At 43.9% G+C, this 25,577-nt stretch overlaps 3 protein-coding genes across 5 annotated transcripts; 1 reads left to right on the top strand and 2 right to left on the bottom strand.

The window, feature by feature from the left end:
* Nucleotides 1-683: 683 nt before the first annotated feature.
* LOC135542644 (transformer-2 protein homolog alpha-like) lies at nt 684-8,545 on the top strand. 2 transcript variants are annotated; one of them, XM_064969756.1, is made up of 8 exons: nt 684-862; nt 6,316-6,461; nt 7,182-7,341; nt 7,431-7,619; nt 7,752-7,867; nt 7,970-8,164; nt 8,258-8,331; nt 8,442-8,545. In XM_064969756.1, exons 1-8 carry the CDS (start codon nt 830-832, stop codon nt 8,450-8,452), a joined length of 924 nt encoding a protein of 307 aa, XP_064825828.1. In that variant the 5' UTR covers nt 684-829; the 3' UTR covers nt 8,453-8,545. The 2 variants fall into 2 exon arrangements, with proteins under 2 accessions (XP_064825828.1, XP_064825829.1); XM_064969757.1 differs by having other exon boundaries at nt 5,370-6,461.
* A 3,322-nt stretch (nt 8,546-11,867) lies between these two features.
* Nucleotides 11,868-17,793, bottom strand: LOC135542643 (uncharacterized). Its single transcript, XM_064969755.1, has 7 exons — nt 16,409-17,793; nt 16,064-16,263; nt 15,527-15,806; nt 15,280-15,398; nt 15,056-15,103; nt 14,869-14,958; nt 11,868-14,713 (listed from the first exon to the last, which is right to left on the bottom strand). The coding sequence occupies exons 1-7, from the start codon at nt 17,234-17,236 to the stop codon at nt 12,511-12,513; spliced, it is 3,768 nt and encodes a 1,255-aa protein (XP_064825827.1). The 5' UTR covers nt 17,237-17,793; the 3' UTR covers nt 11,868-12,510.
* Nucleotides 17,794-18,033: 240 nt separating this feature from the next.
* Nucleotides 18,034-24,216, bottom strand: LOC135542642 (sentrin-specific protease 2-like). Of its 2 annotated transcripts, none has more exons than XM_064969753.1 (16): nt 23,755-24,216; nt 23,332-23,393; nt 23,142-23,251; nt 22,910-22,979; nt 22,676-22,757; nt 22,385-22,565; nt 22,180-22,286; nt 21,999-22,084; nt 21,783-21,910; nt 21,561-21,683; nt 21,317-21,448; nt 20,961-21,167; nt 19,949-20,028; nt 19,735-19,819; nt 19,492-19,587; nt 18,034-19,411 (listed from the first exon to the last, which is right to left on the bottom strand). In XM_064969753.1, the coding sequence occupies exons 1-16, from the start codon at nt 23,904-23,906 to the stop codon at nt 19,331-19,333; spliced, it is 1,782 nt and encodes a 593-aa protein (XP_064825825.1). In that variant the 5' UTR covers nt 23,907-24,216; the 3' UTR covers nt 18,034-19,330. The 2 variants fall into 2 exon arrangements, with proteins under 2 accessions (XP_064825825.1, XP_064825826.1); XM_064969754.1 differs by having other exon boundaries at nt 21,561-21,680.
* Between the last annotated feature and the right edge of the window lie 1,361 nt (nt 24,217-25,577).

Genomic DNA, 25,577 nt, shown 5'->3' with positions numbered 1-25,577 from the left:
TGCCTGCACTGAAGCTGAACATTCAGAAAACCCGAAGAATGTGATTATCAGTTCACTTTACATTATTACATCCTGAACATTGCACTTGTCATTTAATGAAGGGTCAATAATGTTAATCCAGCTGGAAAAACTAACATTTTGTATAAAAACATTGTACATATTTTTGTGTAGTTTATCTCTGGATCAACACATTTAGTGCTATATGGGATCCCTGGGACGTCCCTACCAAAGATTATGAATATGCTGATACGTCTCTCTACCCTAACAATGTCGTTGTCCACAAAGCGACACCGTGGGCTGTCTAGCTCCCGCCTTTCTTTGGATTGGTGGAGAGGAGACATCTCATTATTGTAATCCGTTTTTGAGTATTTGATGAGGGTTGTTGATGTCAATCTCGGGTATTCAATGTCGGGACACTATGCTACTAGCCTAACATGAATATGCATAGCCATATCCGATATAAAGTGTTTTTTCTCAAAGTTGCTGGGCTGTCACGTGGCCTGCTTATATCCGTACACTCGTAGCAACTTAAATGAGCCATTCATTGCCCTCATACAAAAACTCCTTGTTTGGTGGGCGAAACAAGGAAAAAACTCCACCTGTTGGAGGGAGACCGTTTTTCCGCCAAATTGGGCCACTCTTCCTATCTGGTTTAGACTTTCTCGTCTACTCATTGTGGTTGTACAAGCGTCACATCCGCTTTTGACTCATTGAATACGGTTCTAACGAAACGGAGGCGAGTTTCAGTGTTTCGCTTCACTTGATAACATTATTAGCTAACTAAATAAACCAGTTAATTATCTATCATTTAAGTTTCTATCGACGAGAAATGAGCGACAACGAAAAGGATTTTGGCGAGCGGGTGCGTATTATCAACCACGAACTACCGAAGATCTATTCTTGCCCTAAAATGAGCAGACTCAACGACGCCATTTTGCCTAGCTAGGCGGCTAACGTTAGTTAGCACAACCATGATGTAGTTAATAGCATTGATTTGCATCGACTGTATGGATTTTGTACCTTTTATATTTTGTAATTTTAATGTCCAGTTACTCATTTATGTTAACATTTAATGTATTTTCAGTGCATTTTGTAATTTAAAGCTAGCATATGTTAGCCCAATCAGGCCAAGTGGTTTGCAGCTGTTGTAACGTTAGCTAATTCACATCAAGTAACGTTACATTTTGAGTTAACGAGTCTGAGACTGCTGTCGAGAAACAGTTACCGATGTACATTTACTCATCATTGCAGATGAATGAAATATATAACTAACTATAGATTAGTAGCTAACTAGCGAAGTGGTTCACGGCTAGAATGTTTAACTTCGTCCTCACTTACTGCTGCAGTCACTTAGCTAATTACAGATTGTACGCCAGATAATGTGACATAACAAAAAATGGTGGATAAATGAAGATGGTTCACCAAGGCCGTTTACCATAAGGGGGGAAAAAAAAGTTAGTGCCGGTCGATTTAACTGGGTGTCTCCCATAGACACCAATAGACGGGTTGGTTGTTTTTGCGACAAAACTGACGCGTGCGCAGCTATGGAGCGAAATAGAAGGGGTTGGCTTAATTTTAAGGCTGGTCTACAGTTGGTCTCTCAACATAGCTGCGCACGCGTCATTTTTGTCGCAAAAACAACCAACAATGCCTATCGACATGTATGGAGACAGTTGTTGCAGTGACATCAACATCCGATTGTTGTCTGATATCAAACTTGTCATTATGAAAAAGTATAAATGCAAAATAACAGGCTGCATGACAGCAATCACAATAATGACAGGCTGCAAGACAATAGCTGCCTGGTGGTCCAAAATAGCATAACTGCTGTATTTTAACACCAATAAACAAATCAAATTTATTTATATAGCCCTTCGTACATCAGCTGATATCTCAAAGTGCTGTACAGAAACCCAGCCTAAAACCCCAAACAATAAGCAATGCAGGTGTAGAAGCACGGTGGCTCGGAAAAACTCCCTAGAAAGGCCGAAACCTAGAGAGAAATCAGGCTATGTGGGTGGCCAGTCCTCTTCTGGATGTGCCGGGTGGAGATTATAACAGAACATGGCCAAGATGTTCAAATGTTCATAAATGACCGGCATGGTCAAATAATAATATTCACAGGCAGAACAATTGAAACTGGAGCAGCAGCACGGCCAGGTGGACTGGAGACAGCAAGGAGTCATCATGTCAGGTAGTCCTGAGGCATGGTCCTAGGGCTCAGGTCCTCCGAGAGAAAGAAAGAGAGAGCATACTTAAATTCACACAGGACACCGGATAGGACAGGAGAAGTACTCCCTCCAGATATAACAAACTGACCCTAAGCCCCCTGACACATAAACTACGACAGCATAAATACTGGAGGCTGAGACGGGAGCGGTCAGGAGACACTGGCCCCATCCGATGACACCCCCGGACAGGGCCAAACAGGAAGGATATAACCCCACCCACTTTGCCAAAGCACAGCCCCCACACCACTAGAGGGATATCTTCAACCACCAACTTACCATCCTGAGACAAGGCCGAGTATAGCCCACAAAGATCTCCGCCACGGCATAACCCAAGGGGGGGGTGCCAACCCAGACAGGAAGATCACATCAGTGACTCAACCCACTAAAGTGACGCACCCCTCCTAGGGACGGTATGAAAGAGCCCTAGTAAGCCAGTGACTCAGCCCCTGTAATAGGGTTAGAGGCAGAGAATCCCAGTGGAAAGAGGGGAACCGGCCAGGCAGAGACAGCAAGGGCGGTTCGTTGCTCCAGAGCCTTTCCGTTCACCTTCACACTCCTGGGCCAGACTACACTCAATCATAAACCCATCTCTTTAAAAATGTAATGCAGTATATTTCAATCGAGCAAACCAAGCAACTAAAAGTAACTTTTTAAACAATGTTTTTGTTCGTTTCTAGCTTGTTATCTAGCTAGCTAGCTGGCTAGCCAGTTAAAATAATTACCATATCATAGCTGTCAATGTCTTAAATGAAGCACATTTTTATTCATTATTTAGGGTGTACATCCATAATTATTTTATTCAATGTTTATAAAATAGATATGCATTCAATAGAGATTGCATCAATAGTCCAAACTCTGTTTCTACCATATCATTCACAAGGTAGACTATTTACTCTTGAGACATTTGAATGATTAGAGTGAATAGAATGTTATTATGGCCATGGTCAAAAAGTGGTCACTGCTCCAATAGAACTCTCTCACTGCGCTGCCTTCAAACGTCAACGGACAAGCTAGCTAGTCGCTGCAGGTTCCTGTGTGATAACATGGGGTTTTCTGAAAGGAAATCTGCGGAATACAAAACTAAATTGGGTCTATATATTTATTAATTTACAAAGCTAAGACTTAATTTTAATATCTACCTTCCCCGGAGACAATCTGTGGCAGTTTTCATAGTTATTTCTAAGTATTTCCCATTACATCACCATGGAAACGTTTTGTCTTTTTATATATATAGATTTTTTTTCACAAAAGTAGTACACTGGCCTTTACTAGTACTGTATTAGCGGACCGCTGTAGCGAGGGCAAATTGTATATATTTAAAAAATTATATATACATACATCTTCCCGCTGCTATGTCCACGGAGTATAAATTAAGTGTTTTGACTAGCGACACTTGTCGCATTCAAATTGTCTAAAGACATGTTGATAGACAAAGTATAAACCAGCCTATAGATTGTTGACAAAGTATAAACCAGCTTATAGCTTTTTGACAGACAAAGTATAAACCAGCCTATAGATTATTGACAACATCTAAACTATATTTTATCTCCACTGTTTATTGAAAACATAAATATATTTGCACAATGAGCACTTACTTGTCTCTCATGCATCATTACAGTTGTTGGTTGGCTAGGGAATTTTAGCCATATTAGCATAGATGTGACATGAGTCAAAACAAGACACGGTAGCAATAACAACCTACGATTCCCCACATGGCAGCATCTTTTTATTGTTGCTAGCAATCTGACCAATGGCCATCCAGAATCTCAACAACACACGGACTTCTGCCCTATTGGAGTGTGATTTATTTATTTTGACCTTTATTTAACTAGGCAAGTCAGTTAAGAACAAAGTCTTATTTACAATGACGGCATAGGAACAGTAGGGTTAACTGCCTTGTTCTGGGGCAGAAAGACAGATTTTTACCTTGTCAGCTCGGGGATTTGATCTTGCAACCTTTCGGGTTACAAGTCCAATGCTTTAACCACTAGGTTACCTGCCGCCCCTGTGCATACAAACCGCCACCGTAGATTTTTCAACTGACCTGTTCTTGGCAATAGTTTTTCCACCGAATTGAGAACGAAGAAAGTATCTTAGAAATGTCAGTTGCAGGTGGTTATACAAAAAACACACATTCAGAAAAAATATAAATCCAAGTTTTGTATGGAGTGAGATATGCTTTTAGCATGTGTGTAGTTCTTTGTTTTGGTCGCGCTATATAATGCGCTGTCATCTACTTCTACACATGGCCGCGTTGCATAGAAACTACTAGTTTCTGCAAAGATGCTGGGAAATCCTAGATGTGCGCCAGCTAAGCTGGCGAGGAACCATCTTGCACGGTATAGAACATGGATTTATTATCTTTTGAGATTTCGCTGGTTTTTGTAGAGCTGCCGGCAATTCAATACAGGCTTTCTAAAGATACTTCTTTGTTCTCGATTCAGGGGAAAAGTATCAGAGAACAGGTTAGTTGAAAAATCTATGGCGGCGGTTTGTATAGGGCCTCTTCAATAGGCCCAGTAATGGACACCAACAATCTTTGGTTATATCACATTATCTGGCGTAAACTCTCTAGCCATTCATTAGCCAGTTATAATATATCAAGCTCTTCAACATGGCACCACCCATGTGAGAGTACTGTCTCTTTTCTAAAGTTGTTAGTCCTATATTTAGTTGCACTGTAATGGTCCTTCTGCAAAAGCCATTTTTCTTTAAAGTCGCACATGAACAAATGTTATACTGAGTGGGGCATTGAAAGGAGTAGATCATTTACTTTAAACCCTTACTCAGATGTACCATAGCAGTTCTTCAATCTTGGTCCAAGTGCTTGACGAACCAGATGTGCTAGTACTGGGCTGGAACAAAAGCCTGCACACCTTGTGTGACCCTCGGACTAGGATTAAAGAACACCATGATTTTATAACATTTCTAGTCTTCATCATATTCTGATGTTGTGCATTTCAGAGAAATCAATATACATATTTCTTTAACATTGCTTTGATTTAATGCTTTTCAGGTGAGACAACTTATTTAGTCTGATTTGAGTGTTTACGAGTCTGGTTTTTGCACATTTTGACCTCTGTAGCTCTTATAAAAAAAATCAACCCTTTTTATCATCCTTGTCTGTTTTTCGTTAAGGTTGAGTTGGGAAGAAGCAAAATGGCGGAAGAAGTTTCAGATATGAAGTTTGAAGTTGTTAAAGGGCATATTTGATGAAGCTGATGGTGTTGATGCATGCTAATGTAAAATGAAGCTGGCAGAAGCGAGCGGCCACGCTGTCCACTGGTAGAGTGATGTAATGGCAGAAATCAAATGGGAGGAAGGAAGTGGGGGAAGAGGAGAGAAAAATGAAGTCAGAAATGGTGTGAAACGGAAGAAAGAAGAAAAGAGATGGTTGTGTTGAAGTTATGAAGTTAAAGAAGTGATGAAGTTATGAGAAGTGTTCGGGGGTATGGTTAATTCCCTATAGCCTGCTATGTTATTACTACAATCCTATTTCTCTCTCCCTCTCCTTCTGTTTTCTAAAGCAGTGTTTCCCAAGCGATCCCTCAAGGACCCCCAGTCATTACACCTGTTTGTTCTATTCCACCATTGGTACACCTGATTCAACTAAATCTCAAGCTCTTTCTCAAATTGAATCAGGTGTACTAAAACGGAAATGTGCAACAGTGGGGTCCCCCTGAGGGATGGCGTGAGAAACACTTCTTAAGCATGCATGCCAACTGTTCCTCCATCTCAGACACATTACCTAGTCCTCAACACGCAAGGTTAAACTCTGCTACGCTGCCTAGAGTGTAAGAGAACAATCCGCTCATCATAGAACTGTGTTAAGATTAACTAGATTAACACCTACTTTAAGCCTATATGATTTCCTCCTGGTCGCCTGTAACAGGCAGATCTAGTTACAACAAATACCTGTTGTTAATGAAATGCTATGATTTTTTTTCTCAAACTACTGGAGCTGAAATATAAGAGGGGCCTGTAGCAGGTTTGAGCGAGGTTCCTTCTGTACCTCCTCTCTCTCTATCCTGACTGTTTCTGTTTTTGATTCTGACCTGTATTTATGTGTATCTGGCCCGATCAGGATTCTCGGTCCGCTTCCAGGAGTGTGAGCCCAAGGGGTTCTGGGAAATCTGCCAGCCGTTCCCCGGCCCATTCCCCAGCCCGCTCCAAAGATGGCTCCAGACACTCCAGGTCTAAGTCCCACTCCCGATCCCGCTCCAAGTCCAGGTAAGAACCCCAGCTCCAAGGAGGTTTTGTGGTGACTCTTTTGGGAGCTGCTGGGTAGCGTAGCATGTATTTTTGTTCAGGTCCACATAAAGAGCTTGTTTTGTGTTATGGCTTTATTCATGTTGTTTTTGTATCTAAACTCTTTAAATCAGGGACCATCAACTAGATTCTGCTGTGGGCTGATTTCTTTCTTTAGCGGATGGTCAGGGGGCCGGAACATAATTACAAATCATTTGTAGACAGCAAATTGACCGCAAGCAGTCCAAACAGATGATACATTTCTATAAGATCACGTATACAGTTGAAGTCAGAAGTTTACATACACTTAGGTTTGAGTCATTAAAACTCATTTTTCAACCACTCCACAAATTTCATGTTAACAAACTATAGGTTTGGCAAGTTGGTTAGGACATCTACTTTGTGCACGACACAAGTAATATTTCTAACAATTGTTTAGACAGATTATTTAACTTATAATTCACTGTATCACAATTCCAGTGGGTCGGAAGTTTACATACTCTAAGTTGACTGTGCCTTTAAACAGCTTGGAAAATGATGGCATGGCTTTAGAAGCTTCTGATTGGCTAATTGGCATCATTTGAGTCAACTGGAGGTGTAACTGTGAATGTATTTCATGGGGGAAAAAAATAAAAAATCAGCCACCAGTTAGAAACCCTGCTTTAAATGTTCTTAACGTGTCCTTTATTTTATTTTCCCCAGGTCTCGTTCCCACAGAAGCTCCCGCAGGCATTATTCCCGCTCTCGCTCCCGTTCCCACCGCCGCCGTTCCCGTAGCCGTTCCCGAAGCGGGGAATACCGCCGCCGTCGGAGCCACAGCCACTCCCCCATGTCCAACCGCCGCAGGCACATTGGCAACCGGGTACATACACACACACACCTCTGGAGGCGAGACTCTCTTCGGCAAACCCCACACACAACCTCTATCCTTCTCACAATCCTCCTCTATAGGCCAACCCGGACCCGAACTGCTGCCTGGGTGTGTTTGGTCTGAGCCTGTACACCACAGAGAGAGACCTGAGAGACGTGTTCTCCAAGTACGGCCCCCTGGCTGACGTCAGCATCGTCTACGACCAGCAGTCACGACGCTCCCGCGGCTTCGCCTTCGTCTACTTCGAAGTCCGAGAGGACGCCAATGAGGTAGGAATGCAGGGAGGGAGGAAGGGGATATTGCAGAGGAAGAACAGAGAAGAATCAGAACTTTTGAGTGAGCATGGTGTTGAAGGGGAATACGTCTTTGTCCCTCTCCTCCACCCTGCCTCTCTGTTTCAGGCTAAGGAGAGGGCTAATGGAATGGAGTTGGATGGACGGAGGATCAGGGTCGATTTCTCCATCACTAAACGACCACACACTCCCACTCCTGGGATATACATGGGACGGCCCACATAGTGAGTGACCGTCTCTCTTAGACTCACGCATCTGGGATGGCCCACGTGATGCACACACATGTTGTATATTCAGTGAATCCTCTAACCGTGTGTGTTTTCCAGTGGTGGCGGCGGCGGCAGCAGCAGCAGCGGAGGCGGTGGAGGAGGAGGAGGAGGAGGAGGAAGTGGCGGCCCCAGCTCAAGCTCATCTCGCCGTAGCTCAAAGGATTACGACCGCGGCGGTGACCGTGGTTACGACAGAGGCTACGACCGTGGCTACGATCGCTATGACGACCGAGAGTGCTACAGGTCCTACAGGTGAGACACCTGGCCTGGATCTTATAGTTAGTGGTTACTAAGCAGGACTGAAGCAGTTTGTTGGTGGATGCTTATTGTGTGTTGTCTCTCCAGACGCAGGTCTCCGTCCCCGTACTACAGCCGAGGGGCCTACCGGTCTCGCTCCCGCTCGCGGTCTTACTCCCCACGTAAGTCAACCAGACTTAGCACCGCTTAACATGGTTAACTTGACGGCTAATATTCTAGTGACTCAGTGGTTGGGCCTCAATTTCTAAATGTCTCCCTCTTGTCTCCATAGGCCACTACTGAGCAGAGTGAGAAGAGGAGCAAGATTATACTTTTTGTGGGGTTAGGGCCAAGGGTGGTGGATGTGGGGTTTAGGGCCAGGGGGTGGACGTGGGGTTTAGGGCCAGGGGGTGGATGTGGGGCTTAGGGCCAGGGGGGTGGATGTGGGGTTTAGGGCCAGGGGGTGGATGTGGGGTTTAGGGCCAGGGGGTGGATGTGGGGTTTAGGGCCAGGGGGTGGATGTGGGGTTTAGGGCCAGGGGGTGGATGTGGGGTTTAGGGCCAGGGGGGTGGATGTGGGTTTAGGGCCAGGGGGGTGGATGTGGGGTGCATATTTGGGGAAGTTAGGGAAATGGTACAGGATGTAATTGTGAACTTGCTAAAAAGTCATTTTTTTTGTTTATTTTAGTTAAATATGTTCAGTTGGTGGATTTCTGTTCTTTCTGTCAATCTTGCAGTTGTGTTGAGAGAAGCTGTCGATTCGTTAATCCAGGGTTCTCCCCAGGATTTTTAAAGACGGTGGTGCTGCTGAGTACAGCGAACACCTGTAATTCCCATTTCCTGCCATCTTTAGCTAATTTTGGTGGGGTTGTTTTTTCTATATATATATATAGTGGCGCTGCCAGACCACAAGGTGGCACAGCGCCCCCTCTTACATTCTTTGGGGAGAACCCTGTTTAATCCATCTGATCTGTATTTTGTATCACCAGGCTCCTTTTTACTGGGTAGATGTGTTGAAGTACAGTGATATGTAGTGCACGATAGGCTCCAGGGGAGAGGGCCCAAGGTAAATGCAGCTCTAGGATCTGATTACCTTACCCCCAATTCTAACCTTAACCTTTAGGTTGATAAAAAAATATCTCACCCTTTATCAGTGGTTAGGGGGTAACTTCTTCCTGCTGTATGTTTGGGAGAGGAGCCAAGAGCTAGAAGCTCTACCCTAGTTCAGTGCTGTGTGTATGGGTGTACCATGATTTTAAGTCTGCAGTATTCCAAGCAATAAAACTGCATCTTTTCAATTTTTTTGTCCGTCAATACTTTCTTCATGTCTCCTGTACTTAGTGTGTTGCAAACTGGTGAACATTCTGTGAAGAATGTATAAGGCTATAGGAATTGGTAAACCTTACTGCTTTTCTGTGTAACGCCTTGAATACCGGCCTATCTGTTTTCTAGCACAATTATCAGTGGGGTGAAGCTTATGCCTCGATCATACCGACAGATCACACACTCAATCGCTGTTTTCTAGCACAATTATCAGTGGGGTGAAGCTTATGCCTCGATCATACCGACAGATCACACACTCAATTGCTGGTTGAAAACTGTTTTCTGCCCCTCCCAAAATATATAATTTGTAGATAATTGGCCCAAGCCAGGATCAAGCCTGGCCTGTTGAGGAGTGACAAACTCCATCCTACCTGGAGGGGTGCTCTCATCTTATCTATGAACATAGACAGGGCTCTAACTCCTCTTGCTCCACAATGAGATAGATTGCAGGCCAGGCAGCAGGCTGTTAGCCAGCCTGCCAGCTTAGTGGAGTCTGCCACAAGCAAGGTCAGTGTGGTCCGTTCAGCTATCCCTATTGAGACTCTGCCTCGATTTAGGTTGGGCAAAACTAAACATGGAGGTGTTCGCTTTAGCAATCTCACTGGAATAAAGACCTCCGTTCCTGTCATTATAGAAAGAGATTGTGATATCACATCTCAAAATAGGGCTACTTAATGTTAGATCCCTCACTTCCAAGGTAATTATTGTTAATGAACTAATCATAATCGTGATGTGATTGGCCTGACTGAAACAGGATTTAAGCCTGATTCATTTACTGTGTTAAATGAGGCCTCTCCTGGTTACACTAGTGACCATTTCCCCTGTGCATCCCGCAAAGGTGGAGGTGTTGCTGACATTTACAATGCCAAAAAAAAAAAATGACTGCGTTTTCATCTTTTGAGCTTCTAGTCATGAAATCTATGCAGACTACTCGATCACTTTTTATAGCTACTGTTTACAGGCGTCCTGGGCCGCGTATACCGCGTTCCTCACTGAGTTCCCTGAATTCCTATCGGACCTTGTAGTCATGGCAGATAATATTATAATTTTTGGTGACTTTAATATTCACATGGAAAAGTCCACAGACCCATGCATTTATACGGAGAATTGATTACACACAGGTGGATTGTATTTATCATCATTAGTAATTTAGGTCAACATTGGATCATTCAGAGATCCTCACTGAACTTCTGGAGAGTTTGCTGCACTGAAAGTAAAGGGGCTGAATAATTTTGCACGCCCAATTTTTCAGTTTTTGATTTGTTAAAAAAGTTTGAAATATCCAATAAATGTCGTTCCACTTCATGATTGTGTCCCACTTGTTGTTGATTCTTCACAAAAAAATACAGTTTTATATCTTTATGTTTGAAGCCTGAAATGTTGCAAAAGGTCGCAAAGTTCAAGGGGGCCGAATACTTTCGCAAGGCACTGTAAGTATGGTCCCTCTAATTCTCTCTGAGGATCTGAGCCCTAGGACTACCTGGCCTGATGACTCCTTGCAGTCCCCAGTCCACCTGGTCGTGCTGCTGCTCCAGTTTCAACTGCGGCTATGAAACCCTGACCTGTTCACCGGATGTGCTACCTTGTTCCGGACCTGCTGTTTTTGACACTCTCTCTCTCTACCTCACCTGCTGTCTCAAACTCTGAATTATCGGCTATGAAAAGCCAACTGACATTTACTCCCGAGGTGCTGACCAGTTGCACCCTCTACAACCACTGTAATTATTATTATTTGACCCTACTGGTCATATATGAACGTTTGAACATCTTGGCCACGTACTGTTATAATCTCTACCCGGCACAGCCAGAAGAGGACTGGCCACCCCTCAGAGCCTGGTTCCTCTCTAGGTTTCTTCCTAGGTTCCTGCCTTTCTAGTGAGTTTTTGCTAGCCACGGTGCTTGCTGTTTGGGGTTTTAGTCTGGGTTTTGTGACATTGGCCGATGTAAAAAGGGCTTTATAAATACATTGGATTGATTGATGCTGCTGTAGGTGTGATCGAGGGTCTGAGTCAAATATTAGGAAAGGCTTTTACACCTAGATCACACCTACAGCATCATTGCCTAAAATGGTACGCAGCATCATCTGGATGTGTGCAACCAAAAGGTCAACATTTACCTTCTGGATTTCAACTGTTTTCCAACCTTACCCAATATACACTTCACTTATCACATTTCTAACCTAACACAATTCGAAATGACTAACTGATTGAACAGCTTTAAATATGTGAAAAAAAGGTTGCCCCTACCCTTGATGGCGCCGTGGACTAGCTCCAGGGATATGGACCAGGCCACTGGTTCTAATGTTTATGCCTGAGGCTTGAATCTCACTGTGGTTGTTTTTCTAGTTTCAAATATGTTTTATTATGAAGCATTGGTATCCATGTATACAATTGTATTGTTTATTCTGTGAGCTTCATTTTTACACGAGACAACAGTAATATACACAAAATTATCCTGTATTACCACAGGATATTATTGTAAGAATGTTTACATCAAAAACTGTATGAAAGGAAAAGCCTTGAGTCAAGATAAACGCTGTGGTTGTTTTGTAACAATTTATTTTCTAGTTTAAAGATTGGTGGGCAAATCTGTTTTGGTTTACAGTCTCTGCTTTTAGGCAAAGGACATTTGTAAGTGTAATGAAAACAAATACCCTGAAATGAGCATGGATACTAAGACTGCAGTAATTCCCTTTGTACAAAACACACACATTTTTATTACATTGTCAACAACCACAGAAGTACAATCCGAACAACTAAATACAAAATGGGATAAGATTAACATTAAATCCACAGTGGACACCGACAAAAACACAAAGGTTTATGGGATTATGTACATATTAAATGAACAAGGTGGAGAAGACAATTGCTAAAACAAAGGCCTGGTATGTACAATTACAGTAAAACGAATACAGAAGACGAGGCAGACTTTTCCCCACCCCTCAGGTTAGGGTTATACCCTTTCACAATTTATATTTTCTTTCCTGAGACGTCATGTTGTGAAGTTTGTTATAATGATAAGTAACATGCGTCTACCTACCTATCCATCTTCTTCGGCAGATTTAACATCTAATGGAGCACATTTGGCCGCTACCTCAGCCAGACACTCAAGGCTTTTCCGGGTGTGACTACATATGTCTGCCGGTATCCTCCTGTTAACAACTATTCTGATCACTCGTGTGGATTGTTTGTTTGTGTCGCCTATTTCAGGTGTTGCAGCAGGTTCAGGGTCCTGGTTTGGGTCGTGTACTTGAGGAATTGAAACAGATTCTTTGTTTGCCCTCATCCTCGTGTCAACTATTCTTATTACCCGGGTCTGAAAGTCACTCATTTTGTACCTTTTAGCAAGTTCCATGTCTGTGCAGCTTCTTTTGGGCACGGAAGCGGTTTCCATGTCTGTGCAGCTTCTTTTGGGCACGGAAGCGGTTTCCATGTCTGTGCAGCTTCTTTTGGGCACGGAAGCGGTTTCCATGTCTGTGCAGCTTCTTTTGGGCACGGAAGCGGTTTCCATGTCTGTGCAGCTTCTTTTGGGCACGGAAGCGGTTTCCATGTCTGTGCAGCTTCTTTTGGGCACGGAAGCGGTTTCCTTGTCTGTGTTGGTTATTTGAATGTGTTCCTTTATCGTTTCCATTATCTGAGACGTTTGAGCAAGTTCTGCTTTTGTTTCGTTTGCTTGAGGCCTTTGAACGGATTCTTTGTCAGTCCTCTTTGCAGTTGAAGTGGTTTCTATGATGGTCCTGCCTAACTTACCAGGTTCCATGTCCGTGCAGCTTACTTGGGGCAATTGAACGAGTCCCTCCATTGACTTCCCACTCAGTCTTTGAACAGGTTCAAAGTTTTCCGTACTTACTTGAACAGGTTCATTGTTCATCTCACGTATTTGGGGCATTTCAGCAGCACTACAGCTTTCCATCCTATTGACAATAATTTTTATCTCCCGGGTAAGAGCAGGTTCTTTGCCTGTTTTGCTTATTTTATGCATTGAAGGGGTTCCCTTGCTTGTGTTGATCACTTGAGCAAGTTCTTTCCTTGGCCTGCCTCTTTTGCGCTTTGGAATTAATTCCATTTGATCTAGTTCTTCAGGTGTCTTTGCAGGTACTTTATTTCTCTGATTTACTTTAGCCTTTCCAGTGAGTTTTTGGGGTTCAGCGGGTTCTTCATTTATTTCCCATCCTTCGATACGTTGTTGATTTATTTCACTAGCTTGAGGCATTAGACTGGCTTCTGTGTGTAAGTCGGTTTCTTGAGACATTTCAATTGGTCCCTTCCTTGTCCGCCCTCTTTTAGATGTTACAGCAGGTGCCATGCGTGTGTTCATTTTGGTTATTTTGGGCATTTGAGTTAATTCCTGGTTTGTGCCGGATACTTGGGGAACTCGTCTGGGTCTCTTCCTTGATCTCATGTTACTGGGCATTAAAGTGGTGTCCGTATTTACCTCGCTTACCGGAATGGGTTCCATGCAAGTGTCGGTTAATTGTGGAATTTGAACAAATCCCTTCTTTGGCCTCCCATTCTTGGCCTGTACAACAGATTCTTTGTTTGTCTCAGCAAGTTTAATATCTGTATTGGTTACTTGAATGGGTTTGTTTTGTGTGTCAGTTACCTGGGGCGTTTGGACAGGTTTCTTCCTTGGACTTCTGAGCTTGTGAACAGGTTCCAAGTGTGTGTCGGTTATTTGTGGAGTTTGAGTGTGTTCTATGTTTGTTTTACTTACTTGAGCAAGTTCCTTCCTTGGCCTGCCTCTTTTGGGCATTATAATTTGTTCCATGTTTGTCTCGCTCATTACAGACATTTGAGCAAGTTCCTTTCTTGGCCTGCCTCTTTTAGGAATCTTCATTTGTTCCATGACTGTCTCGCTCATTACAGACATTTGAGCAAGTTCCTTCCTTGGCCTGCCTCTTTTGGGCATTTTAATTTGTTCCATGACTGTCTCGCTCATTTCAGACATTTGAGCAAGTTGTACATTTGTCTCACTTATATGGGCAGGTTTCTTGTTTGTATCGCTGAGTTGCACGGGTTCCATGTGTGTGTTGTCTACTTGAGAAGTTTCAACGACTTCCATGTTTACCTTACTTACTTGAGAAGTCTCTATGTCTGAACAGTGCGCACCAGTTGCGTTTACTACTGGAGGCGATTGAGCAGGTTTCTTTTTTGTCATCTTCCTTCTCTTGAGATTTTGAACAGGTTTTTCCTTTGCCTCCCTTTTGTCCTCACTGTTCTTCGTCCATCGACTCAATGTAGGTCTGTGAAAGCATGAGAGGGACAGAAAGATACTAGTAGGTTTGTGCCTTGAGATAAGAGCAAATGGTTGAAGTGAACCTATTATATACACAGGTCCTCAACCAAAATTCAGTTTGATTGCTACAGCTCCGTAGAGGATCACTTCTCTATAACTTACTTCTGGACTTTGTGGTAACCATGTTCTTTGATCAGATTCTGGTACTCCCGGGAGTCAGGCCTCTGAGTTGGGCCTTGGTAGTCGTCGCTCCTGCAGTGAACACAAGGGGGCAAAGGTCAGGGAGCACAAGGAGATGGGGATCATCATCAAACACAAACGCACACACATCAAAAACACAGACTCTCACCTGGAGCGAGATCTGGAGTCAGGTCTGGAACTCCGATCGGACGAGGACCTGAGCGCACATAGATAAATAGATGAGAATCACAAAATTTGCTCCAGTTAATTCCACCTTTCTGTGCGAGGTAGTTTTATGGACAGACTTTGTGGTTATCAAAAGAGTAGCTACGGACTGCTAATTTTTAGCAACTACACTACTAGAAGCCCCTCCCTCCAGGAAATGGTTCTTACCCGTCTCTGGAGTGGGATTGGTCCGAGAACCAGTTCAGAGAGTGGGTTGGGGAGGAACTGGGATACTCTTCAGAACAACTCAGAGTCTGACTCTCATCCTCAGATCTACAAAAGGACTCCTGCAGGGACCACAAATTAATTAGAACCACACCAGAACAAATCAAGGGGAAATTATTTTCAAAGCTCATTTAATACATACATAAGTAAACAAACAGAACACTTTTTCTCCTGAGGGAGTAAAACTTACCCCAGGCTCCTCCTCCACCCCCTCTGTCTGGTCCTGCTGAGGTGGATCAAAGCCGCTTATCAGCCTCTCTGCGTGTCTCCTGGTGGAGGCAGCACTGGGACACACCCCCAGGGCACTGAGGGCTTTGAACACGCTGAGAGGACAGCCCTGTTTCCAGAACTCGACCCCCAGAGAGGCCTGGATGAAGTTGCACTTCTGCATGGAGGTGTAGAGGACGATGGCCAAGATAAGCCCCGCCCTCTGGCTGACGACATCACCTGCCTCCTCTTCTGTCCTCGGGCTTCAAAAGATATCAACGGAGAACATGTTATAACCTTTCATGCACACAGAGAGCAAGTCAATAATGAACAGCAGTCACATAATTCAGCCCGGTGGAACCCGTTTTTCCCTCCATTTTCCAGGGTTGAGTTCAAGTACAAAACAGAATTTTAAATGTAAATATTTTAATAAAAGCCAGTTAATTGTTGTGACCCCCATACAATACAAATACTTTGATCATCTGGAATACTTTGATCATAAATACTTTGATCATCTCACCGTTTCGTTTTCCTTGCTCCCATCATAACCCGTGTCCTGATGGTGTTGGGTTTGGGGAACATGGCCCTAAGACAGGCCAGGGTCATAGGGGCCTTTTCTTCCCCCCACGCTAGAACGGCGTCCCAGGAAAACCCACTCACACTCGCCTCAGTCAGCGGCTGACGCAGCGGCCCACCTTGGTCCTTCATCAATACCTTACTCTGGTAAATCAGACAGATGGACACATACATTTCTTTGCCAAACACATTGTCAACAACGACACACTCACACCTGATGAGCCATAAACTGCAGGTAGCCTATAAACAAATACATTCTTTAAATTAATTATGTTAAAACAACAATTACCTCCTGGGCGATGACCTCGGCGAGGAAAAGGGTCATGGCTTCTCTAGCTTTGGTCTTCATCAAGGACCTGAAGGCCTTCAGGTGCTGGTGGCTGTTCATGTAATACAGGGCCTTGGCATGAGGTCCAAACCCATAGCTCTGCTTAGTCTTGGAGAAAGGGAGCTTCTTCTTCTTGGGCCTTATACCTTCGTCAACGGGGACCGGAGACAGGAGTGTGGAGTGTGTTGTAGGTTGGGTTGCCTTTGGATGTATTTTTGTTGTCCGCTCTCCAAAGGAGAACAGGGAACTGATCTGATTTGAAGTTTGACTTGATAATGCAGAGGAATTTACTTGTTTTGATTGTGTTGAAGAGTGTGTGGTTGGGGCTATGGACGTTGGAGGTCGTCTGATGGTTGTTGAATGGGATTCTGGGGAACAAGAAGTCAAGGTGGTCCATTTTTCCCCGTCCCACTGACGAACTGTCCTCCGTTTGTTTTTTTTAGAAGCAATGCACTCCTCTTCTATGGATAAAGAGGATGGGTTGGTTATAATTGGAGCTTGATTGGGTAAAGTTGTGGATGAGCTTGGTATTTCGGCATGGGGCTTTCGAGGTCTGCCAACTTTTGTTGGCAAATCTGACCAAGTCCAAAGCTTCCCATCCTGCTTGGTTTTCCTTCTGAGCACACCAAGACAGACCCAGCAGAGGAAGGAGGAGTCATCAGGAGTGATGTCAAAGACGAGCTGGAAGGTCTTGGGGCTGGTCAGCGTGGTGACTTTCCTCCTGTTGTAACCCTTGGGCCCCCTCACAAACCTCACCCCACAAATGCAACACGTCTCTGACTGAGACATTGTGGTGGAAATGTCAGAGCGCTTCAAAGGGGTCAAAAAAGGAGCTGATGGTTGTTAATCGAAGACTGATAACCTATTAATAAAACTCACATTGCAATTGTTAAACATACATTTTATCTGCTCCCCCACAGGAGAATTGTATGTATGGTTTGAGAAACAAAGCAGATTCACAGCGGATCCTTCCACTGGGACGCTACCATCCAGAAAAAGCCCCGGTGTAAGTACTTTCCTCACATTAATCGACCGTGATTTTCAAAAACATTAAGTGCAGAACGCCCTGGTTAAAAAAACACCTTCCAGTGGCTAATTGATGGAAATATCGTAAAGGGAGATATATGATAACATTTTCACTTCCCGCCAGCTACATGCGAAATTTTGCCAACAATCTACAGTACCACAGAAGAACAACGAATTTGCACTAGCGATCACACAAATACGGCCTTTTATAAAGTATATCAAACATAGATTAAGGCAAATACATTACATTTCAAACTACTTTAGGTAGGATAACTCTTGAAAGTAATATAGCCTAGAAGTCAATGTGTTTCGATGGTCCGTTTTTGTGCAGTCACGCATGCGCTGGGCTTCTCCTTCCTACAAAAAAAAATGGTTGATTAGACGTCCAGTCACAATACTGCCTCCTTTAGGCTTGGAGTATAATGAAACATAGCGCTTGTATACATCCTCCATAAACAAAGGATATATACACACACACACACACACACACACCAAAACATTACATGCCATTCACACTCATAATTTACATTTGACAGTGATTAGTCAATAACACAAGCTGATCCATTTCCTTCCTTCTGACCTTTATTACATACAAAAATATGACTGAGGTTGTCAGCACGGCTCTATGCACACACATTAATAATTGCAGCAGAAATACACGCAATGTAATACGCAGTGTAATGACCCGTGCATAAGCAGTACTAGCCTGGTCCCAGATCTGTACGCGCTTTAGCCATCCCATACATGTTAGCTACAGGGTTACCATCTCACGTAACACCACAGGAGTGTAAGCTGAAGCACATTCAGCTTTATAGGCCAAGGGCCTATTGGAAATGGAACCCTATATAGTGCACCACTTTGAGGCATAGGGAGTAAATTCAGAGGCAGACCCAAGCTAAAGCAGTACAAACTCATTAGACATTCTTCTCTACATGCCTTTAAAAACGAAAAGACATACAATCCAATAGAACTGTTATAAAATGCATGACAAAAACATCTACACAGATGCTGTAACTGCTAGATTAAATTATATACATGCCATGAAAGAAAAGCCTTCCGCATCAAATAAATAAACTATTGTTACACATTTAGGATTTAAATTATTTGTCCATATCTGATAGTGGTGGTGAGGGATTAAGATGGTGTCCTGCTCTGCTTGAGATGGCGCACCTCACACACCGGTCTCTCTTCCAGTCCAGACAAAATTAAAGCAGCTATGCACACAAAAATTTCAGTCAAAAAAATATCTATTTACATAAATATAGTACACACACATGCAGCACTCTGTCTGCCTTCGATGATGATTCAACCATAAATTAAGACATTCAATAACACTCATAACATATGCCTCAGTTGTCACTCCACTTTCTACTAGTCATAAAAATAAAGTACCTAATATAGACATATATATATATAAATATACACACACAACATTAACAAACACTCTGGTTTCACACAGAAAGCTTGTTTTAAATTCGCATCAACGACAGCAGGGATTTTCAAGTGTATAACTGATTCCCCATTTAGTGTTTTCTAGAAGTATGACAGACGCTCTCTGGAGTCCAAGGCACTTCAGGCTGTATCTGAACACACAATCAATTCCAAACCATTCCTTTGTAACCTCTGCTTCGGAGAACACCCACCCTATCTTCACTACAAGGACTGCACTTCTACCCATTGATAGAGGGTAAGAGGTCATAGCTTTGGTCCTTTATTTTTATTTATTGCTTTTGTGCTTAGCTGTTCGCTGTAGTTGTCCTTCCTGTTGTAGTTTGGAGGCTATGTAGTAGTCATGCCTGTTGTCGTTGTTTGTTATAATTTCTGTTGTAATGGTTGTTTTGCAACTGTAATTTCTTTTTATGTAGTTGTGTAGTCCTCCAGAAGCCTCTGGTTGAGAATCTCCCAGATCATCCGTTTCCTGAACAGCGGCATGTGACACTGAGGAGAGAGAGACAGTGTGTGGGTGAAAAAGACAGTGTACACCGAGTGAGTATGATAGTCTACGGCAGCCTATGTACCTGTCGGAAGGTGAGAGGCCACCCCTGGGCGATGTAGTCAGCATATTTACAGGCAAACACTCCACAGTCACTGCCATTCTTCTGCTGAGGGATCTCCTACACACACACACAAGGGATCCTGGTGAAAAGCAAATCACTAGAGAACGGATGCTATTTCTGACAGCCCTAGACACACTCTGTATACATTCAAGACAAAATAAGAACAACAAAGATTAGATATGCATTTCTGTCTGGGTAATTTACGCTGGCCCTCAAGCTGCCCACTGTCCACTTGCACGCGTCCAGATCTTGGTTCTTCCTGGCCTTGTGCTCCTCTCTCAGGTACAGCCTGGACAGGGTTTAGACAAACCAAATACATGTAACAGGATTACAGAATGAAATGACAAAAAAGATGGTCATCAGATTACAGGTACTTTTGTCAAACCAAATGATTACTGGGAGGGGACTGAGGACTCACAGTAAGAGGCTGCAGATGTCGTCATGTCTCTGTCCCATAGAGTCATAGGACCTCACGGTCCTGGAGTTAAAGTTTATCACCTAGATAGGGAAAGGGAAATAAAGTCCACAGGTATCTACAAATGACCACAGAGAAGTACCAGTGGACTTTCTAAAGCAGTGGTCACCAACCTTTTTTGAATCACGATCACTTTGAGTCAAAATGCAAGACAAGATCTACCACTCAGATGTTTTATTTTTAACATTTAACAAAAAAACTTTAGCCTATGCAACATTAACCAACTAAAAACTATTTGGTAGCAATGACGGTTGTGCTAAAGTAGGCTATAGGCCCAACACACCATCACTGCATATTGGCTATGCTTGAATTGCTCTGCCAATGTTCTTCAGACATTTTAAACGTTTGCTTCAAAACAAGCGGATCTACTCACGACCTCTCATGCTGTAAACACAGTCCAATTCAAAGTGAATGGCACAGATCCATATATGGCAATGGTCTATTTGCAAATAGGCCTGCTGCATTGCTGATTGGTTATGCCGCACCAGTCTATGTAGAGTATGGGTGGAGTCGTGCGTGTCAATGCAATAGAATCCTACTACGACGTGTTCTGCCTACAACAAAATCACTTGCATAGTAAGTTTTATTTCAGTATTTTGCATTGAAAGTGGCTAGTATTGCATTGATTCAATCACAATTCCCACAGTAAAGGGAAACGTTGATAGTATAAACTCTAGAAAGTTGAGTGAAGTTCAATCTTGTGCTTCTCTGCGCAGGCTGATATTTCAGCGTGTAGCTCAGAGGCAACATTGCCTATAGGGGTGCACTTGATTTGCTCTATGGGCCTACCCAGTAAGCGGAGATCTACCTTCAAACACATTAAATGGTTCAAAATGTGAACACAGCCTTCTCAGCACTAGGGCTGCCAAATCAAGTGCAGAAATGTTTGGTGATCGACCGGTTGGTGACCACTATTCTAAAGTGAATGAAGCCCCGTCAATCTGGGGAGATTTACAGCCAGTGACCAGTGGACTCCCAGGTGCAGCGGAACCAGGATGATGTCATACTGGAAGAGGTCCACAGCTTTGGTCCATCGCTTCACGGCGGCGTGCCCCCCTCCATGTAGTTTGGGGAAGAAGAATGTACTGAAGGAGTAGACCTTCAGCCCCTGCCCTGCACTACTGCTACGAGTCATCACTAGGGACAGGTAGAAGTTAATCACCTGAGACACAGAGGGAGAGTTATTTTGTTAGACACACACACACACACACATCTATCTTTCTCTTTCTCTCACATGCAGGCACACACCCTCACTAACACACACACCAACAACCTCAAACTTAACAGCCAACAGCCAACAACCATACACACCTCATCATTGAGCCAGCTCCCTTCCTGTAGAGAGGCCAGGTCTCTCTGTGTGATGCATAGCTTGAAGGCTGAGCTCAGGACCAGGTTAGGATCCCTCTGAGACAGGGCACGACTCACCTCCACAGCCATCTCCTACACACACACACAGTTTGAAATAAACAGAATGAAAACAGACCCATAGAATACCTACACTCATATGTCAACACACTACAGACATACCATTACATGGAAAAAGAACACTCACCTTGCTGAACCTGAGGAGCTCCTCAGTGCTGTTGAGTGTGTCAGTGTGTGTTGGCGTCTCTCTGTCCACCAGGTTGAGTCTTGCTGCTACCTCTGCAGAGAGATCCAGCTCTGGCTGCTTCTGCTGGAGGGAGAGAGACTTTTTAACAACCGTATGATGCTTCATAGCAGCCTTATGACTCTTCCTAGCACCCTTACTACTGTTCATAAGTGTGTGTCCTACCGTTGCATTGCTGGCAGGTTGGGTATCCACGGATGCGCTGAGAGGCTTACTGAGACACAACTCTCCTCTCATGTCTCTGGTTTGTTTGGCTGAGGATGTATCTCTCCACATATACACACTGGGGTTGGCTGCAGATAGAAGGAGAAAACATTAGCCTAGGACAACAGCTTCCAATACACGAGAAGAGGGGTGAGAGAGGCTGTGATAGTAGTCTACCTCTGAAGGGTCCTGTCTTTGGGGTCACAGACTCATAGGTTCTTCCCAAAATGGCCATTCTATGTCCATCTTGTGTAAATGTTTCCCTGTGAGGAAGCAAAGAAAACAGAGGTTTGTAAAAAGTAGCTAACGGAACCACTGGAATGAAAACTATAATCTCACACTCTCCATCACCACTCACCCCTGGGGTTTGGTGCGGGTGAAGGGCAGCGGTTGGCTCTTGCTGTATTTATCAGACACCATCTCCAGAAGCCGTCTGTAGTGCTCCTTATCACTCTCCTTCAGAGCCTGGAAACAGAACAAACCTGACAACTACTGACATACCTGGCGTGGCATTTAATAAAAACCAGGATCAATCACAGGGTTGATTTTCATTTCAAACTCACCTCCTCCACTGCCAAGCACTGTCTGTGAGAGCGATTTGGGGTGGGCAGGTCTGAGCTGGGGGGTCTTGTCCCAACCCCCACCCCCTGGGTAGGCCGACTGGGAAGGAGCTGGAGGGAGCATCTCTGGGGCTTGTCTCCATCTCTCCCTCTGTCTGGGTTCCCTGGACCCAGCACTAAGCCACTGAAAACAAGACCGAGAACAACGCTTACAGGAGGAACATCCCACATATGCAGAACCTTTTGTGTTAAAGCCCCAGAACTGAAAGTATGCAGTAGACAGAAGATACCTACGTGTGTTTCCTCAGAGGGGGAGAGGCTCCCTGGAGGGGGCCCAGCCCTCCTCTCTCCCTCTGTCCTCCTACCGTTGGTTTCTCTGGAGACAAGGAAAGAGGGATAAACAAGTTGAAGCAACCACTTGACCTGTCCCCTCTGCTGTTACACATATTATATACCATGATGTTGTAATGTACAACACAGCTGTCCTCCTTCCTTATCGATCAAACAATCAGAGCCCTCGTTACTCACCCATTTTCCAATCAGAGCTGCTCATCCATGAGGTGTGTAGTTCATCTATTCCCATCAGGCCCACGGGGCCCTACATAATAGGAGTGATTTAGGACATAGTCAGATGTGAATATTGTGCAGCTATTGCACAAACATTTTAACTTATGTATTGGTATGTGTCTTTCAGTCAGAGCAGTGGTTTATGAGTGTGTTGTGTATGGTACTAGAATGCACCACTGGTACACATTCATACCTGGCTTGCTGTGTACCTTCCGTTTCTCTCACTGGCAGGAGACAGTGGGTTCCTCAGTCTCAGCAGCCCAGCCACCCCTGCTACAGTCTTCTTCACAAAACTAATGATGTCTATGACAATATGAGAGAGTACAACACACATTAATTATAAAGAACAATGGCTAAAAGTTATTGGTAATAGGTTACCATACCTTTTCTCCGTCTCTTGATCGCCACTGGTTCAGTCTGGCTAACATTTTCTGAAACATGAACGCTGTAACAGAATGTAAACACGTAACTAGCCAGGTAGTAGTTACATTTGCTAGCTACAGTTCGTTTTTCTACAGTACCTTATTATTTGATACGTTAGGAAATGGTTAGCTAATGTCTGGTAAGTGGCGCGAGGAAATAGTTAGCTCGCCTTATTTTTGAAGCAGCTTACACCAACTGGAATGAATGACATTGTTGCTAATAATTAGCTAGCTAGGTTAGCGAGCTTGGGTGACAAGTGTTTAAATGTTAAACTAGCTGTTAGCTAGTTGACTGGCTAGCGTTTGCCAGCTTACTAACGCGTTACATAAACAGCTACGCAGAGCACACTAGCACCAAAGACAGTACATGTGCCAGTCACCGACCTCTGGTAGTTCCTTTTGGTTGGCCTGGCGTTGCTATCCTGCCGTTGCGAGTCTATCTCCCCGCCAACGTTCAAACCAGGCCAACCGGAATGTTTTTGCCCGGTTATAGGCTCGAAGAGCGACGATAGTCCGTCAACTACCCATCCGTACATCACAGACAGATACGAGAGAATGGAAACTTCCTCGTACGGTCGGGCCAGGACTATCTGCGGTTTAAAATACAAGCTCAGTGGGCACAAATGTTCTACCTGCGCCAAACCACCATTCGCCTTCTATCTAGCACAGTTAGCCTAGCATTTAGCTTCGTGTTGAAATGACTGAAGTGAATGTACACAAGCGTGAAGACCGTAAACCGTAGGGGGGAAAACGTCAGACTTCCTCGTACGGTCTACTTGGATATGCTAATCTTATTCCGCTTTCCCGTACTAGTTGCCACTAGGAAACTGAAATGTATGACTTGCTGAGCGGTTGACATCGGCACTTGTAAAAATACAACAAGTTAGCGAACAGTTTTGTAGTTCCGACTAGTATTTGAACGCGGAATTAGACTGGTACTGTGGCATGTAAAACATATTAGCCCGTGAAAAGGCCTGCCAGGGCTCTGTTTTGCATATCATGGGTGTTGTGTGATTATGTTTCCGTTGGATTATCAAACAAACACTTCAAAAACTAGGCTACCTGCGCAGTTCGAGACACTAACAATTTATTTTGCTGATACTCTGTACTGAACTGTAAAGCCTGCTGGCTAGTTTCACCCATAATTGACACAAATTTACGTTTATAATTTCCGACATTTGGTAGGGCATATTAATTTCCGACATTTGGTAGGCATATTATAATTTCCAGCATTTGGTGTGGCCATTTGTTTGTCAACTATAGTTATAAATGCAGCGTCTCTTCTGTCATAACTTTGTTGCCCGAGAAGACTAAATACAGTAGTGATCGCCAGACTAATGTCTTACATCGATAGGATGAATTCATCTAGTAAACACCATTAAAGTACTGTTGTAACCAAACGCTGCTTTCCCGACTAAAGAAGGGACCCGGAGACCCACAAATACCTGTGTGTTTGATTTTGGTGACACAGCGACTCCTCAGGCAGAGTCAACCCGGTGAAACCTGCAGACAAGTCAAGACATGGATGCGAGACAGATTCTACTCAAGGGCAATAGTACCGAAAGCACTCGAAGCAGTGTCGGAAGTGACACTGGATACTCAAGCTAAATTTTCCCCAGGAATGTTTGAGACAGGCCCGAAAAACAAATGGATTAACACCATTTATAATATGGTTCCTCATCTCGAATTCAAGTTCTGGATAGAATGAACTGATACAGATGATGCTAACTTTGGATAGAAATTAGTATATAAATTGTATGTACAATTTAAGAAGCCTATTGGTTGGACCTCAACTAATTAACGATTCTCACCACTGGTGTCCCCCAGGGCTCTGTTCTAGGCCCTCTCCTATTCTCGCTATACACCAAGTCACTTGGCTCTGTCATAACCTCACATGGTCTCTCCTATCATTGCTATGCAGACGACACACAATTAATCTTCTCCTTTCCCCCTTCTGATGACCAGGTGGCGAATCGCATCTCTGCATGTCTGGCAGACATATCAGTGTGGATGACGGATCACCACCTCAAGCTGAACCTCGGCAAGACGGAGCTGCTCTTCCTCCCGGGGAAGGACTGCCCGTTCCATGATCTCGCCATCACGGTTGACAACTCCATTGTGTCCTCCTCCCAGAGCGCTAAGAACCTTGGCGTGATCCTGGACAACACCCTGTCGTTCTCAACTAACATCATGGCGGTGGCCCGTTC

The sequence above is a fragment of the Oncorhynchus masou genome, chromosome 6 (genome assembly GCF_036934945.1).
Source record: "Oncorhynchus masou masou isolate Uvic2021 chromosome 6, UVic_Omas_1.1, whole genome shotgun sequence".
NCBI lineage: Eukaryota > Metazoa > Chordata > Actinopteri > Salmoniformes > Salmonidae > Oncorhynchus > Oncorhynchus masou.
The sequence above is the reverse complement of the archived record's forward strand: the minus strand, read 5'-3'. Positions and strand labels throughout refer to the sequence as shown.

Bases quoted from the DNA above. Each gene is read 5' to 3' on its own strand.
- LOC135542643 (XM_064969755.1), bottom strand. From the start codon at position 17,236: ATGTCTCAGTCAGAGACGTGTTGCATTTGTGGGGTGAGGTTTGTGAGG. The intron at 15,104-15,279 runs GTAAGAACCATT...ATGTGCGCTCAG, and splicing joins CAATCCCACTCCAGAGACGG to GTCCTCGTCCGATCGGAGTT. The intron at 14,959-15,055 runs GTGAGAGTCTGT...TGTTCACTGCAG, and splicing joins GACTCCAGATCTCGCTCCAG to GAGCGACGACTACCAAGGCC.
- LOC135542642 (XM_064969753.1), bottom strand. From the start codon at position 23,906: ATGTACGGATGGGTAGTTGACGGACTATCGTCGCTCTTCGAGCCTATA. The intron at 21,684-21,782 runs GTAGGACACACA...CTCTCCCTCCAG, and splicing joins AACCTGCCAGCAATGCAACG to CAGAAGCAGCCAGAGCTGGA. The intron at 19,820-19,948 runs GTGAGTCCTCAG...AACCCTGTCCAG, and splicing joins GACATCTGCAGCCTCTTACT to GCTGTACCTGAGAGAGGAGC.
- LOC135542644 (XM_064969756.1), top strand. From the start codon at position 830: ATGAGCGACAACGAAAAGGATTTTGGCGAGCGG. The intron at 7,342-7,430 runs GTACATACACAC...CCTCCTCTATAG, and splicing joins GCAGGCACATTGGCAACCGG to GCCAACCCGGACCCGAACTG. The intron at 7,620-7,751 runs GTAGGAATGCAG...TCTCTGTTTCAG, and splicing joins TCCGAGAGGACGCCAATGAG to GCTAAGGAGAGGGCTAATGG.